The sequence below is a fragment of the Electrona antarctica genome (genome assembly GCF_951216825.1).
Source record: "Electrona antarctica genome assembly, chromosome: 5".
Taxonomy (NCBI): Eukaryota; Metazoa; Chordata; class Actinopteri; order Myctophiformes; family Myctophidae; genus Electrona; species Electrona antarctica.
This window is the reverse complement of record NC_136810.1, coordinates 49775799-49791143: the sequence shown is the minus strand read 5'-3', so window position 1 is coordinate 49791143 and position 15345 is coordinate 49775799. Positions and strand designations below refer to the sequence as shown.

At 40.9% G+C, this 15345-nt stretch overlaps 1 protein-coding gene across 1 annotated transcript; it reads right to left on the bottom strand.

Moving 5' to 3' along the window:
• Positions 1-3094: 3094 nt before the first annotated feature.
• Positions 3095-14382, bottom strand: LOC306922769 (putative E3 ubiquitin-protein ligase HERC3). Its single transcript, XM_079500591.1, has 23 exons — positions 14260-14382; positions 14005-14116; positions 13186-13262; positions 12286-12507; positions 12011-12102; positions 11745-11875; positions 11245-11369; positions 10886-10962; positions 10637-10752; positions 10117-10176; positions 9916-10021; positions 9423-9627; positions 9003-9151; positions 8768-8893; positions 7343-7441; positions 7006-7116; positions 6739-6879; positions 6440-6606; positions 6229-6295; positions 6043-6113; positions 5262-5445; positions 5019-5121; positions 3095-3351 (listed from the first exon to the last, which is right to left on the bottom strand). The coding sequence occupies exons 3-23, from the start codon at positions 13256-13258 to the stop codon at positions 3143-3145; spliced, it is 2634 nt and encodes an 877-aa protein (XP_079356717.1). The 5' UTR covers positions 13259-13262; positions 14005-14116; positions 14260-14382; the 3' UTR covers positions 3095-3142.
• Positions 14383-15345: the final 963 nt, after the last annotated feature.

Here is a 15345-nt window from a genome sequence, read left to right as displayed (position 1 = left end):
AAGGTAACATGTTGTCACCTTTTCCATCATCCTGATTCCTCACCATATCACATCATCTCCTCTTCATCAGCATTTTCAAACTCCGTCATCATCCTCTTTGTTGTCCACTTAAATTATATATATATATATATATATATATATATATATATATATAATTATTTTTTTACTAAATCGTTTATGCCCCCCCCCCCCCCCCCCCCCCACAGTCAGTCACAGTGTATAAAAGTAGGCTACACACAAACGGGCCTCTCACCTTATTCGATCCACCACCACAAATGAACATCCTTCCTGCACTTTTTGTTAGACCTGTCTGGTCTTTAAAACACTTGCGAATTTCAAAGTCGGTTTCTAAACCCCCCCCAATCAAGCAATCTATTGACTGCGCAATCGTCGCTTGATTCGCTTCTGTCTGTCTGTGCTGCTGCTGCACACAACTATAGTGTAAACGCCAGCTGTTCTTTACTTGGCCGCAACTGCAGTCCCGAGTTCGCACGTCGCACGCATAGGCTAGCACTGATCCTCATCCATGATCCTGCCTCATGGTTCACACACGCATCTTTCTACAATAGTCCTCCTCTCGTCCTGTCTATTTTCGCCTATATACACACACACACACACACACACTCTCTCTCTCTCTCTGCACGCATGTACAGTTAGGGCTATATTAAAAAAAACCTTATCCTGTCCTGATTACATTATTCACATTCACACTGCCCGCTGCTCGATGTCTCACAATTTCACAAATGTATCGCACATAACACAACAGTCGCGTTTATTCTAAAACACACTGGCAACTTACCATTGTGTAAAATATCCTGCAGCTGTCCGCTGCCAGAAGGCTTCTCTGGTCGAATCCAAAAGCTTAATAACAACATGTGATGATGCCGCATTTGTCTTCTATTTCATGCGCCATGTTTCACACACTTTATTCCCCCGTCTGTCTGTCTTTCTGCGTATAGATCTGGCTAACTGTCTATAGGCTCATAATCATATGACTGTGAAATTGTGAATGTGTGCGCTTTCGCCGTTCCAGTGTGCATCCGCATGCAGAGACAGGACGAGTGTATAAAGTGCGCGACTGCGCGTGTTCGTGGGCGCGTGTCTGGCTTCCTTCTGACGTCAATGCATTCCAGCTACAGAGAGGGAGAGAGCATGAGGGGGGGGGGGGGGGTGGGGGGGGGACTCATGTCTGTCCAAGAGGAAAATTCTTCAAGCCAGAAAATTATGTAACTGATTAACTTTTTCCTTGTTTTTGTAGGCGTGGCAATGTATGAAACAATGGGTCATGGATGGATGTACAGTACTTATAGCCTAGGCGGCCAACATAATTCGTAATATGATTGAGGAGAACATCCAGTGAATCTGAATGACCTGTTCTGTAAGAAAATGGTCTTCAGGGTTATAGACCCAACAACAACAATCATTCTGTCTTCAGCAGTGGTTATCGGCATGTTTGATTCATACAAAACATATACAATGAGAAAATAATATTACGAAGAATAGAAACATTGGGAAAGCATTGGGTTATAAGTATGGCCTATACTATAGGCCATATTCTGCATGAATTAAATCAGTGTCTTAACCAGCTGTGGTGGAAAAAGTACTCACATTTTGTACTCGAGTAAAAAGTATAAATATTGCAATATAGAAATATTGCAATATTTGAATTCAAAATTTACTTGAGTAAAAGTACCAAGTAGTGGTATCAAAATGTACTTATAAAGTACCAAAAGTAAATACTCTTTCTTAATGCAGAATGTCTCATTTCAAGTTTTCAAATATATAAGAAATCTTTTGAAAATAGCTTCACATTGCGACGCATTGTGAGCTTGTAGATCAGCTATTTTCAATTAAATGAAATGTGAAGTTACTTTTCACCACTGGTCCTAATAACTATTCTGAAGAAAACCTGAAGACCGGGGAAATTCCCCCCCGACTCCTCATGCATAGAAGGAAGCATGAGGTCAGTCCCTGCCCCCCCCCCCCCCCCCCCCAGATTGGCAGAGGAAGTGTAGCGCCCAGGGATTACATTAGATAATTGACAAAAATGGGTGAAAAAAATGGGTTGCAAAATCGTGACTGTCATTTAACAGTCCACTCTTATCAGTACACTCAGTGCTTCCATCACACATTACACAAACAATAGTAATAACATTAATTCCTATCATTTTATTCTTTTTTCACAATATATTTATTTTTCAAATTAAAAACAATATACAGACATGGATAAATCCTGGCTGCCACAGACACATTAGTCTGTGTGTGGATGGACGCATTAAACTGGAGCTTTAACATAAACTGTGGTCTGTGTGTGGATGGACGCATTAAACTGGAGCTTTAACATAAACTGTGGTTAACTGAGTCTAGTTAGAAGAATGATTGATAGGTCTTTCAGATTTTACTAAAATATCTTCAAGAAAGCATTCAATCTGACATGTCTCCAAATTTCCAATACTTCCATCAGTTGAACAGATTGAACGAAGCGCCATCTAGTGGTCACTATAATAGAATATAAAACAACTCGCCCCTTTACCAACTCAGTTCATTTATTATCTCCCTCTCTCTTCCTGCTGAAATCTGAAATTATCTTGTATACAGATTTATTTGATTGTATAGTAGTCGATCTCTGTATTCTGTAGCGACCGTACCTGTTAATTACCCTATAATACCTCTGTCACTCTCATTTATTCTCCAAAGGCTTTTTATGTCATAAAGGGCAAGGACAATCATAAAATAAATTGATTTACAATGCACATATCTAAGAGTAGCCCATGAGAAATGAAGCAGAAAGCAGATTTACTGTACATGTCTACATGCACCGGTTAGCTTCCAAGCTAATGTTTGTGCAGCCCCCCACCACCCCCCACCATTTAGTTCAGTGGTGGAAAAACGACTCACATTTCTTAGTTAAGTAAAAGTACCAATACTGTAATATAGAAATATTCTTGTTCAACAAGAGTATTACATGTAATAGTCCTACATGTAAAATTTCGGAAAGGCAAAGTGTACTTGATTAAAAGTACAAAAGTATTGGTTGAAAATAGCAGATCTACAAGCTCACAATGCTTCAATGTAGGCTACTTAGTAAGTAAGTTAATGTACATATCGGTTACTTCCCACCACTGCCATCTAACATTCACAGTCACTTTAAGAAGCCTCTATTGTGCATCAGAGCCTCAGTGAGGCGGGCCTGCAGCGTTTCCTTGGTAGGGTAGACGGGCAGTTCCAGAATAGAGTGGCATGTCAGCGCCTCAGGGAAGTACTGCTGGGTGGAGTTGTACAAGACTCTTATTGTCATCCGGATCTGGTCCATGCCGAGGATGGGGACGCGATCACATCCAGTCAGAAATACTATAAAAAAACACAACAGTATGTGTGGGTGGGTGGGTGGGTGCCGGCATTTTTAACACAGAAAGTCAATGCAGTGTTACATTTACATTTTATAGTCACATTGTATGTGTTGAGTGCTGCATTTAGCATGTGGTAAAAATAAATGACTATCACTGGACGAGTGCGTGCGTGCGTCAAAAAACAAACCGGGGCAATTTTAAAGCAGTCACCGAACGCAGCGCAACGCAGGCAGTGGAGCCACCCTTCATTGATTAAAAAGGGAACATTCCCTGACGGTGACGGAGACGCAAGGCTGACGCGCCCGGTGGAGCTCCGCCGTCAGTCACCAGCATCAAAGACAATTTGTTAAGTAAGAGCATTGAAAACTGCTGTCTTCCAAGTTCCAGTGTAATTGGGCTGGACCAGGTCAGGATGGCAGAGGGGGGGTTGTAATGTGATTTGTATACCGTATTTGTTAATCTACCCCTTGACATGAGTCCAAACTAATTGCCTCCAGCTGAGTATAAAATTGTGCCAGTATCAAACAGATTGAGTTGTTGGTGGTAGGATGTGAGCTAGGCACCACCATGTCACCTGTGTTGTGGAGCTCCTGTTTTTGTCTTTTTGATATGGACTCAGATGCCTACAACTTGGCTCCCAGTTCGTTTTAGAATTCATTTGAACTTGTTATTGTTTGTTTTTAAAGCCCAAAATGGGCTGCCCCCTCCAAACCTTTGTGAGCTCATTGAGCCATACATCCCAGCCAGAGGTCAAGCCAGAGCCCTTGAGGTCAGCTGACCAACTGATCTTGATTGTACCTGAAACCTCATGTGTCCCTGTATGAATCTATTCTACGTCCGAGCATAGACAATAATTGATTGAACACGTATGCCGTAATATGATTTGATTGGGGTGTGTTCTAAATAAAGTGTTTGTGTTGATTATTGTGTAATGTATTTGTATGTGTAAACTTGAAACATTATTGTACTGTAAAAAGGTCTCTTTTCCCTTCATCTTTATTCTATAATTAGATTAATACAAATAATCACTAACACTTTATTTAGAACACACCCAAATAAAATCATAGTACAACGTGAACGTACGCGTACATGTTCAATCAATTATTCAATCAACGCAAACGGCATAAACAATATTAGTTTGCCTCTTCTACAAAAATAAAACTTACAAGTTGGTTACATTCTGTCACGCGTGCCAAGCTGTCATTCTCTTGTATTATTTCCAAGTCCCACCACGGAGTAACCTCGCGTCTCGGACAGTGTCGGTAGGCCTGGCCAATCAGAGGCAGGCGGGGCGTTACCATGTCTATGCTCGGAGGTAGAATAGATTCACGCTGTGTCACTAGAAGTGACCGATTCACCTCTGTGGAATGCCTGCCGCTTCCCATTTGTTCTGCCCAGTCCCTGGGTGTTTTAAAATCTCTTTTAAAGACACACCTTTTCTCTCTGGCTTTTAATGTTGTTTCTGTTTGACTACGTATGTACTTCTGCTTTCTCTTTTGCTTTGTTTGCTATTTTATGTCACAATGTTCTTGTTCAGCACTTTGGTTTGTGTTTGGCAATGTAAATGTGCTATATAAATAAACTTTGATTTGATTGGAAATAGATGCTAGATGTCATGTCACTATCAAATGTTTTTGTTTTTTCAAAGACATTTGGTGGAGTACTTACAAAGGAAAGCTTTCTTCTCATCTTCAGTCAGTTCCTCAAAAACCTCCCAAAACATCAGTATGTTGGGATGGCTGGCATGGTACTCGCCTTCATACGTCGTGTTCTAATGCATTGACAGTAAGCAAAACATTGTTTGCCAATTCAATCACTGGTTATTGATTGGTTATTAGTGGAGATACAGATTATTCATGACAGCCTGAGGGAACATGGGTTACGAGAACAATATGACCGAATGTTACAGACCTGTTTCAGTTTCTCCCAGTCGTAGTTCTCTTTACCCACCAGCAGATCTCTCAACTCGTGTGGCCGAAACAACTCCACCACGTCTGCGTCGCACACCTTGAGGAAACCTTTTCTGAACTCCTCAAACAGCTTTCCTGCTGACTTGTTGAAAGCATGGTTCACATAGGCATCCACAAACTCCTTCCTATTTCATCACAACACAGAACTTTCATTGGTACACAATAAAAGCATAATAAAAGCGTACATTCTCCATCCTGTGGGATGCATGAATTGGTTTGGTGTACCGTCTCTCTAGGTCGGCCTCATACACCAAACCAATTCATGCATCCCACAGGATGGAGAATGTACGCTAGCTACAAGCTGCCAGGCATTAAGTACAATAGCGTTCTTGTTTGTGTATGTGCGTGCGTGCGTGCGTGCGTGCGTGCAAGAGTTCTCAAGGGCCGGGCCTCGGACTCCATGAAGAAAAAATATATATATATATATTCATTATATTGCATTTTTTTTTATAATAAAAATAATAGTTCTGTTCTGTTTGTTTGTGTATATTCATCTATTATGTAGATGGTGCTGACTGGCGTTTCACTTTTACTCTGTGTAGAGTTCTCAAATACTGCCCAAACCGACCCGACATTTTAGGGCCTAAAATCTAATAAATTTTCAAGCCCGTTGAGAACTTCAGTGCGAGCGTGCATGCGTGAATGTATATGTATACAAATTGAATATCATCAAGATTCATTATAAACAGCACAATTGTAATGTTTTTTTTCAACAGTCTTACTTATTCCGACTTGTCACTGGCTTTCCAGGGTTTTGGGGATCAAGTTCCACCACTGCCCCATCCCAGACAATCTGTTAATATGAGGGGGGGGGGGGGAAACACTTAAGATGTTTTAGTTTAATTAGGTAAAAACAAGGAGAATTGATTTTATTATTGAAGGAAGTCAGTCCTCACTAGAATACCTACTGAAAAATACATGTCCAAGTTTTCTATATCATCATCTAAATAGTCTTCCAAGATGTAGTGAAGACTCCTTGAAAGGAAGAAAAATCAAACATGACAGTGAGTGGCTTTTAACACCTGTTTAAATTACTCTTTTTTTTAAATATATATATATTTGGAGTATTTACTCTGTTAATTCCAGTAAGGAGTACAACATTTTTTTTATCCCACTTACTTTCCCTCCTGTGGACTGAATTCTATCAGATCTTCTAGTGATGGAGTTACATTGACCAGCTTCTTGAACAGAGCCATTGGGAAGGGTAAGTGTATCATATTCTTGTTGTATAGGGCCAGTCCACATAGGACCCCAAACAGGAAGTATTGCTTTTCCCTCAATGTTGCCTGTTGGGGATTATAAAAGGTTTAATTTTGGACATGCGGAAGTTTGAATTTGTGCTTGTGTATTGGTCCTGTCTCTCTTTATCTCAGAGAGAAAATATTTGTAATTTCTTTGTAATCTGAGAGAAGTCTTACTTTAGAGGGGAACCATGCCAGTGTTTTGGTGTCATTGTATAAAAACATCCCCGATTTAGGTAACAGCAGCTCATCAAATAAATGGAGGAAAAAGTCGTTCCTGTAGACGTTCGTAATTTTGGTGTCTTCGTCCAAGTATACCTGAGAAAGAAACCACAGGCATTTAATTGTAAAGTCAGTTATACCCTTTTGTTTTATTATGTGAATTTGGAAATTGTGAAACACTCAAGTCAAAAATGATTACTTAGGGATATGAGTTGTATTTACCACAAGTGGTTTCTTGTATTGAACGTGGTAGGTTTCACCAAGTTGTTCAAAGGTGTTCTCTACAAGTGTTGCACGCTTCAGCTTCAACTCCAAATATTTATCAGAGGCTGTCTGTGGATACATCCCATTCATTTGATGGTGTGCCTGCAATACATTAAAAAACATCTACTATTATGCACTTTCTGAGAATGAGTCAGTTAATAGAACATAACATTTTAATTGAAACTTGTATCTTGTTTTGTGAAATGTTTAAGAGAATGTTGTGCTTAAGTGTGGTGTCTGAAAATAAGTGTGTGTGCAAAATTGTTGAGTTGTTTATGCCTAGCTAGTAACTTACTATTGTGATGTCTGCATTGAGATTAAAAAGCTGTATCTTGCATTGCAGGTTCATCACAAAGGGGAAACGGCAAATTACAGCTGGCATGTCATTCATATTCTGAAAGGGGTGTAGAGATACAGTAGCTGTACTTATAAAGTGACTTACTTCTTAAAGGGGAATACCACTGATTTTCAAAATGTAACTATGTCGTTAATATACTGTACCTTAGAGTTGTTGTGTGGAAATAATAAAAGTCCCCCTCTTCTGTGTAGCCTAGAACTGGAGGTCTAGGGGTCATGTGATCAGTGAGATCACGAAGATGTACTTTGCAGGCTATAGACAAATTCAAAAACGGGTCACGTGGTCGCAGCTTATATATTTCCTGTAGGCGGACTCGACGTAGCTGCAGGGTTTAAACCCTCACCAGGCGCACCATACTTTATACCTCATACTTTAACCCATTTAGGCCTGACATCGAAATTTAAAAAAAGGTCCTCTAAATCATGACAGTTTTCTGAAATACCAATGTTTCTATATCAGTGGTGCTCAATATTTCATGTCAAGAACCCCAACAATTATCTGTATTTGGCCGCTGACCCCCATCTGAAAATATGTTCCAGGGACCCCCCCAGAAGCAAAGTTAAAAACGTTCGCTCTGAAAGAATATATATTCAAAGATTTGCACCACATTTTCACAAATTTTCAAAAATAGCAGACCTACAAGCTCGTAGCGCGGCACTCGGTGCCGCGCTATGAGCTTGTAGATCTGCTAAAAGGGGTTCCCGCCAAAAATGAGTTAAATGCTTAGTGTATGTTTCAGGACCTTTCACTGCTTCGTCTCAACCATTACTCAATAGCTCTGGTCTCAGCTACCGCGGTGGATATTTTGACATTCCGTTTTTTTTTGCCACTACTGTTGGAGCAGCCATAAACTACACAGGTTCATATCGATGTTCTGGGCATCTTTGTAATGTTAGTGTTAGTAAAAAGCAGGTAAAAGAGTAACGTTTGAGGCAGACTAACATCAGTAACTCTACCGTTCACTGTAGTAGAAGAGATGCGCCTGGTGAGGGTTTAAACCCCGCAGCTACGTTGAGTCCGCCTACAGGAAATACGTAAGCTGCGACCATGAGACCCGTTTCTGAATTTGTCTATAAAAGAGTACATCTTCGTGATGTCACTGATCACATGAACAGAAGCAGGGACTTTTTTATTATTATTTCCAAACAACAACTCTAAGGCATATTAATGGCATAGAATAATGTTGAAAATGAGTGGTATTCCTCTTTAAGTTAAAAAAATACAATTTAGACATGATTCATGAAACAATACACAACATGTGACTGGGCATGAGCTGGACTGGAACCCATGACATGTTTAATTCACTCATTTTTTGTCAACATTGTCTAAAGTTAAATGGTTTGTACCCAGGTGCGATTTTACCTTTGCATTACGCCACAAACGCTGAAGTTTCAGATCGTCCGCAAGAAAGAATGGGTTGAAACTAGGTATCTCCAAATGGAATGTGCTTTCTGCAATTTTCTGAGGTCTGACAATCTTGTCATTTTCCTTTAAGACAAATTCATCATGTTATGTTAATAACATAATTATGTCTATAGGTACAATAGACAGTGGTTCTCAAACCAATAATAATAATAATAACAAAAATGATACCAACTCTGTATAGAAGTTGAAGAACTTTTAGCAGGTTTTTTACTCCAACTCTGCGGCAATCATCTGATGTGTTTAGAATCAATAACAGGGCGTTCCTCCACAGCTTAACATGTTTGATCATAGTGGGACGCTTCAGTGAAGACCACCAATAACCTGTGGAAAACAAATAAATAACACAAAAACAGAATCAATTTCAACACAGCTGTTCAGCATTTGTCCGCAATGTTACGTTTTGAGGTTGTTGTTTTTGTAGGAACATAAAATTAACATCTTAAATTAAATCTACAAAACTGCAATGTGCTAAGGATGGCACTCTTCCTATTACGATTTTATAACACTGTAATGACGCAACCCTTCTACCCTTCTAGTTACACTAGTGTAACTAGAAGGGTTGCGTCAATATTAGCAATGGTGGTGACATGACCTAGGACTTGGAGGCTGTCTGGGGGCAGTCTGAGCATGGCTGCAGCGACCGCCTCAGTTAGCTCGGTGCTCTGGCCTTGAGGATGCTTCTGTTTCTGGAGGACCCTCAGTAGCTCAGTCAGAAGCAGGAAGATCCGCAGTCCTTCAACTCCAAGTGGTGCCTCGTCAAGCGACGGAAGCAGCCCGTGCAAGACAACAGATTCAATCTGGTATTTTTTTAAGGACAGAGGTCAGAGTTACTTACTGCCAGTCAGTGTGTGTGCAGGTGTGGTGTGGGCCTTACAGCTACAAATAAAGGAATTAGTCAGTGCTAAATACTACATTTAAAATGAAAAGTGGTTACCAATTTGCCATCACAACTTCTAAAACAACAAAATCTAAACAATCAGTCTTTAAACACTAAATCTGTATATTGTCTATGATAATTTTTAAACATAATATGTTTTAGAAGTAGTAATAACGTTAAAGAATAACCAGTCAGATGAGAACAGTACCTTTTCCAACACTTTGTCACTTTTCAACAGCTTCTTGAAAGCACGTCGTGCAAGAAGCAAGTTCAGGCCAGAATGTTTTGGTGAAGTATTGAAGTGTTTATCACCACTAGTAAAAAAAGAAAAGAAAACAATAATAACAAACACAAAAGCAAACAACAAATTCACAGACAATTCAATACAAAAATTGAACACTGGTTTTACCTTCTGTCAAGGAAACTTCCGTTCAAAAAGGACGCAGAGGAAAATGTTCTTTCAATTTCCCTGTGAAGACATCATGTAGTATAGTTCACTGCACTAGACTAGAGTAGAGTACTATGGAGTTCTACAGCCATACAAATTATGACTCAGGGGTTCTCAACCTGGGGGTACCCTAATTATTTTGCGAGACATGGTGAGACATAGCCAAAGCATTTTCGGGGGTCCCCAGCCAAAAACGTTGAGAACCCCTGAATTAGGTCATAGTATTGGAAACTTGTACTGCAGACCTAACCTGACTCCGCCAGATGGGGCAGCAGAGAGTACACTGGGTTCCCCCCTCCTGCTCCCATCTGGGAACGCTGATTGACCAGGCCGTTTTGTGGCCGGAGCATCTAGTCTGCCTGAGAGTTCCCAGATGGGAGCAGGAGGGGGGAACCCAGTGTACTCTCTGCTGCCCCTTCTGGCGGAGTCAGGTTACTGCAGACCTGCATATTACCAAATAGTACTATGTCCTGCCACTTACTTGTGTGTCTTTCTCCATAACTTTGGACTGAATTCAGAGGTCCAGATCTCAATCATGTCATCTAAACATTGCTGTGTCTCTTTTAGATTCTGATTGGTTGATCCCTCGTGAAATTCCTGCGAATAAAACGATTACACACACACACACACACACACACACACACACACACACACACACACACTTATTTTCAGACAACACACCACACACTTAAGCACAAAATTCTCTTAATCATTGTCTGGATGTTAATACCTGATCAACAGTGCACATTGCAAATGAAGCGTTTCCTCCTGCACAGATGTGCCTGACTTTCAGATCAGCAACAGTGTCTGGAATATTGGCAGAAATGTTTGTTTTTTATTCCAATATACACAATTTGCTCTTGATAATCATCTAAAGCAGTGAACTACTTCATTAGTATTTTATTCTTTCAATTTTATTTAATTCATTCATAAAAAATAATTACTTTTAAATAATGATAATTAAAAAACTAATTGAAATGAAAAGAATTTCTCGCAACACTATCAGATTTTTACCAAATCCCAAACAGGGAAACAGAATTTCCTGTTTGGGAAACACTTATATATGTACTATATGACACCTGTAGTTACCATGTGACAGTTGAACTGGTAGAGGCACAGACTGATTCCTCCCCCATTCACGTCCTAGCTGACCTTGCTCTCCACATCCAAAGGAATAGACTTTCTTGGAGTCTGTTAACACCAGTGTATGATGTCTGGTTAAGAAGACAAAAATATATCAACATTTACAGGAAGCAGTAACAATGAAGCTACCCTATACTTTGTTGTAGCAGTGGTTCTCAAACTAAACTTTGACATAGCCCAGGTAGTGGTGAGACAATTCAGTATGGCTCCATCATTGAAAATAAATTGCGGTCTGATGATTTATCAGAAAGAAGGTCAGACCTTTTGACATAAGCACTGCCAATACCAAATACACCAAATATTAAGGTTCTTACAAACACATTCTGGATTGTACTGTACCTTTGCATCAAGAGTCTATGTTTTTGTTCCTGTCGTGTGTGTGTGTGTGTGTGTGTGCGTGTGTGCGCACGCGTGTGAGCAGCATTACATTAGCATGCAGTACCTACCTTCCACACACAATTTTGATGACCTTTGCCCCCCAGAGCTCTGCAACAAGGCGAGGATGCAGTTCATCTCGATAACAGTTGTGTCCCAGTTGCCCATATTGCCCAGAGCCAAATGTAAACACGGTGCCACCCTGGAAAAAAACAATATATACAGTATATAACATATATGTTTTAACCATAACCTAAAGTGTAAATGTCAGATCTTGACCCGGCATAGGGCGTTCAACACATAATAACACACAAACTATACCTGATTACAATGTTACCTTTGTCAGTATTGCAGTATGGTCTTGTCCTGAGGAAATCTCGGTGGTTTTCTTCATGTTCAAACAATGAACAATAGTTGGGATGTGTCGGTCTATAGAAAAGCATCCAAATGTCACCAAGCAAGTTAAGCCCAATTTATTCTCCATCTCATGGTGACATGCAGTGAAAATGTCCAATCTATAACCTTGTAGGTCGGCTATTTTCTCCGCACGACACCGCCGTGCGACAAAGAATGAATCAGGCTTGCATGTGGTTAAACTGGGCAGTACTGTACCTGTTCTGTCCCCAAGGCCAAGCTGTCCTGAGCTGTTCTTGCCCCAGCCAATCACAGTCCCGGACCGTGAGAGGGCGAAGCTCTGCTCCCCCCCAGCAGTCACCTGAAGCAGGGGGACGGCTGACAGAGACGTGAGGTGTTGTGGGGAGCTAATGGTCGCCTTCACCTCTCCTATACCAAGCTGGCCACTGGAGTTCTTCCCCCAGGTGTAAACCTGCCCACCTGCAGTGACATTAATGTGAGTGACTATATGTGCATCGATTTATGCTTCGGCAAAAAAGTGTCATGTCACGTACACGTCAACCTTTTTCTTTGCTCAGTTTTTCTCAAGATTATTGAAGTTGAAGCTTTGTTGCCTAAGCATAAATCAGGCTTTAGGCTCCTGTGAAGAGAGCAATTTTGGCAAAGGTGGCAAGATCCTGCTTTACTGGTTAATTTACCAGCTCAGTGACCTTGTGGTTAGTATCTGCCCTGAGACTGGAATTCGGGGTTCGATCACTGGCCCGGCTGGGCCGGGTCATACCAAAGACTCTGAAAAATGGGACCCAGTGCCTCCCTGCTTGGCACTCGGCATCAAGGGTTGGATTGGTGTAAGTCCCTGCGACATGTACTTGACTGTACATCATGTCCAGGGGGTGTACATTAAGGCTTACTTCCTTTTTTTTAAAGATATATTTTTGGCGTTTTTTGTTTATTGATAGGTTACAGTAATTATACAGGTAAGGGGAGAGAGATGGGGAGTGACACGCGGGAAAGGCCGTCGGGCTCGGGAGTCGAACTCGAGGCACGCCGTCCAGCTGGCTTGGCAGCCTAGGTGCCCAGACGGTTGAGCTAACCGTCCGGGCCTAGGCTTACTTACTTTTACTGGTTACTTTTACTGGTTAATACACTTTACTGTACCTTTTGTCAGGGCAAGTGAATGGTGGCTTCCACAAGCAACCTGAGTTACTTGAATGTTACACAATTCCGCCATGGGCCTGAGTAAAAAGAAAAAATACATTTACTACATTCAGAAAGGTATTCATAATCGTGACTGTGCATGGGAGTCAGTCATTCAGTCCGTCCGTCACCCACCCCACGCCTCCATATATGGTCATGCCTCGTGACATCATCAGGGATGGAGATCCCTGTGGTCATCAATATTGGCCAGCAACTCTACATCTAACCTCAAACCCTTAGATCTCCATATATGGAGCTGACCTGTTCTGTCCATATGTTGATCCTTCCCCATCCATCCTTCCACTTTGATGTCTCCCTTTTGACTGATACCTGTCCATTTAAACTCTAGACGACCCGCACCAAAGTTATTAGTGTAGCCGCGCCCGGCAGCAGACGAAAACTAGAGTTCTCAACAGGCCCGAAAATTAAGGCCCGGCCCTACCTGGGCCCTCATCAAACTCTGTACACTCAAGACACTGCTCCTACTGCCACCCTTAGATCTCCATATATGGAGCTGACCTGTTCTGACATCTCATATGTTGATCTGACCTCATCAAACCCTGTACACTCAAAACACGCTCCATATATGGCCAGTACAGAATTCATTCCATATGTTGATCTGACCCCCCATGCCAAAGCGCCAGCGCTCGCCCAGCAGGCTGCCGTCATCCAGGTCAGGCGGATGCGTGCACGCGACCTCACCCTTTAGGATGAGGTGCCACCGGTGAGTGCCACAGCTCAAAAAAATGTCCCATTTTGTACTCAACTGAACCACTTTACCTTGGAGTGCAAGCTGTGTCCAGGATGAACACCCTCCCTCCTTCAGACAGGAGAGTGACAGTATCATCACTACAACTCACAACATTGATCTTTTCTTTGCACTTCACATGCTCTACAAGAAAAACACAAAAAGACAATCAGATATGGCCATCATTATGCTTAAGTGTAGTCAAGAACTCTATATAACATTACATAAATGATGATGATGATGATGATGATAATAGCCTAATAATGCAAAAATAAACAACTACTTACTCTGTTTTCCCGTGACGATCTTTTCATCTACAATATTTGTGTGAACGACGAACGCATCTCCATTGTTTTTGATCAAAGCGCTGACACTGCGACTTTTTGAAAACTCCTTGATTTGAGATGAGAAAAAATATATATTATTTGCACTTTCATCAGTCCTGGCAGCATTTGTAATGCAGGTAGACGCTGTCTTTGAGCCAAGCCCACGAGGGGCGTCCTCTCCCCACGAAAACATCACTGTGTGAAACTGTCATTCTCCTGGTACTTTTTATATCAGCTGAGCTTGGGTGTCGGTATCAAAGAAACGAAAGTCAAGTGTCATTGATCGATTACGTTAGGCCTACGTATAAAAAGCGAAACTGAAAGTTAAAAACCCATGTCTGTTTATTGTGTTGAGTTGAGTTGATGACAGTATGCCACCTGCTGGCTGCAAAGCTGTGCAGAGGAATCAGCATTGTGGGCAGGATTCCATCCCAGACCAGTGACCACCCAAAAGCCATGTGCGTTTTAGAGGGCGTATTTTATTTTATTTATTTATTCATTTTATTTATTCATTTTTTCAATAACTTTTTTGTAAAACAATAGCCTATACATCTCTGAGTTCAGTAGAGTAGACTGAGCTGAGGTAGTATGAAACAACCTGCAATATCAAAATCTAACCGCCAGATGGCAGCACATACCATTGCCACTGCCACTGGCCACACCATAGCAGCTTTGTAATATCGACTATTTCTTTTTTAACTCTGATATTTTTCGTAATTTATAATCTAGCTACAGTCGACTCATGTTGTGTGATTAACGTCACATTTAGAGGTGTATATATATTGAAATCATTATTTTAAACAATATTAGTGCTCCAATTATATTCTGCTGAAACTATGGTTAATATTTACTTGTTCATCCAGTCATATTAAAACTAACATTTCTAGGGACAAATAGGCCTATGGGTAAAATAAATAAATACAAAATAACATTAACATTCAGGGCACACTTATGCAGAAAACACTATAGTGTTTTCGGCATACGTTTTTTTTTTTCTACATCATTTTTTTTTAATATATAAAAGGGAATACAAAACCTATTTTCTCC

Bases quoted from the DNA above. Each gene is read 5' to 3' on its own strand.
- LOC306922769 (XM_079500591.1), bottom strand. From the start codon at position 13,258: ATGGCGGAATTGTGTAACATTCAAGTAACTCAGGTTGCTTGTGGAAGC. The intron at 12,508-13,185 runs GTACAGTAAAGT...ATGTCACTGCAG, and splicing joins TTCACTTGCCCTGACAAAAG to GTGGGCAGGTTTACACCTGG. The intron at 10,022-10,116 runs GTAAAACCAGTG...TTTTTTTACTAG, and splicing joins GGAAGTTTCCTTGACAGAAG to TGGTGATAAACACTTCAATA.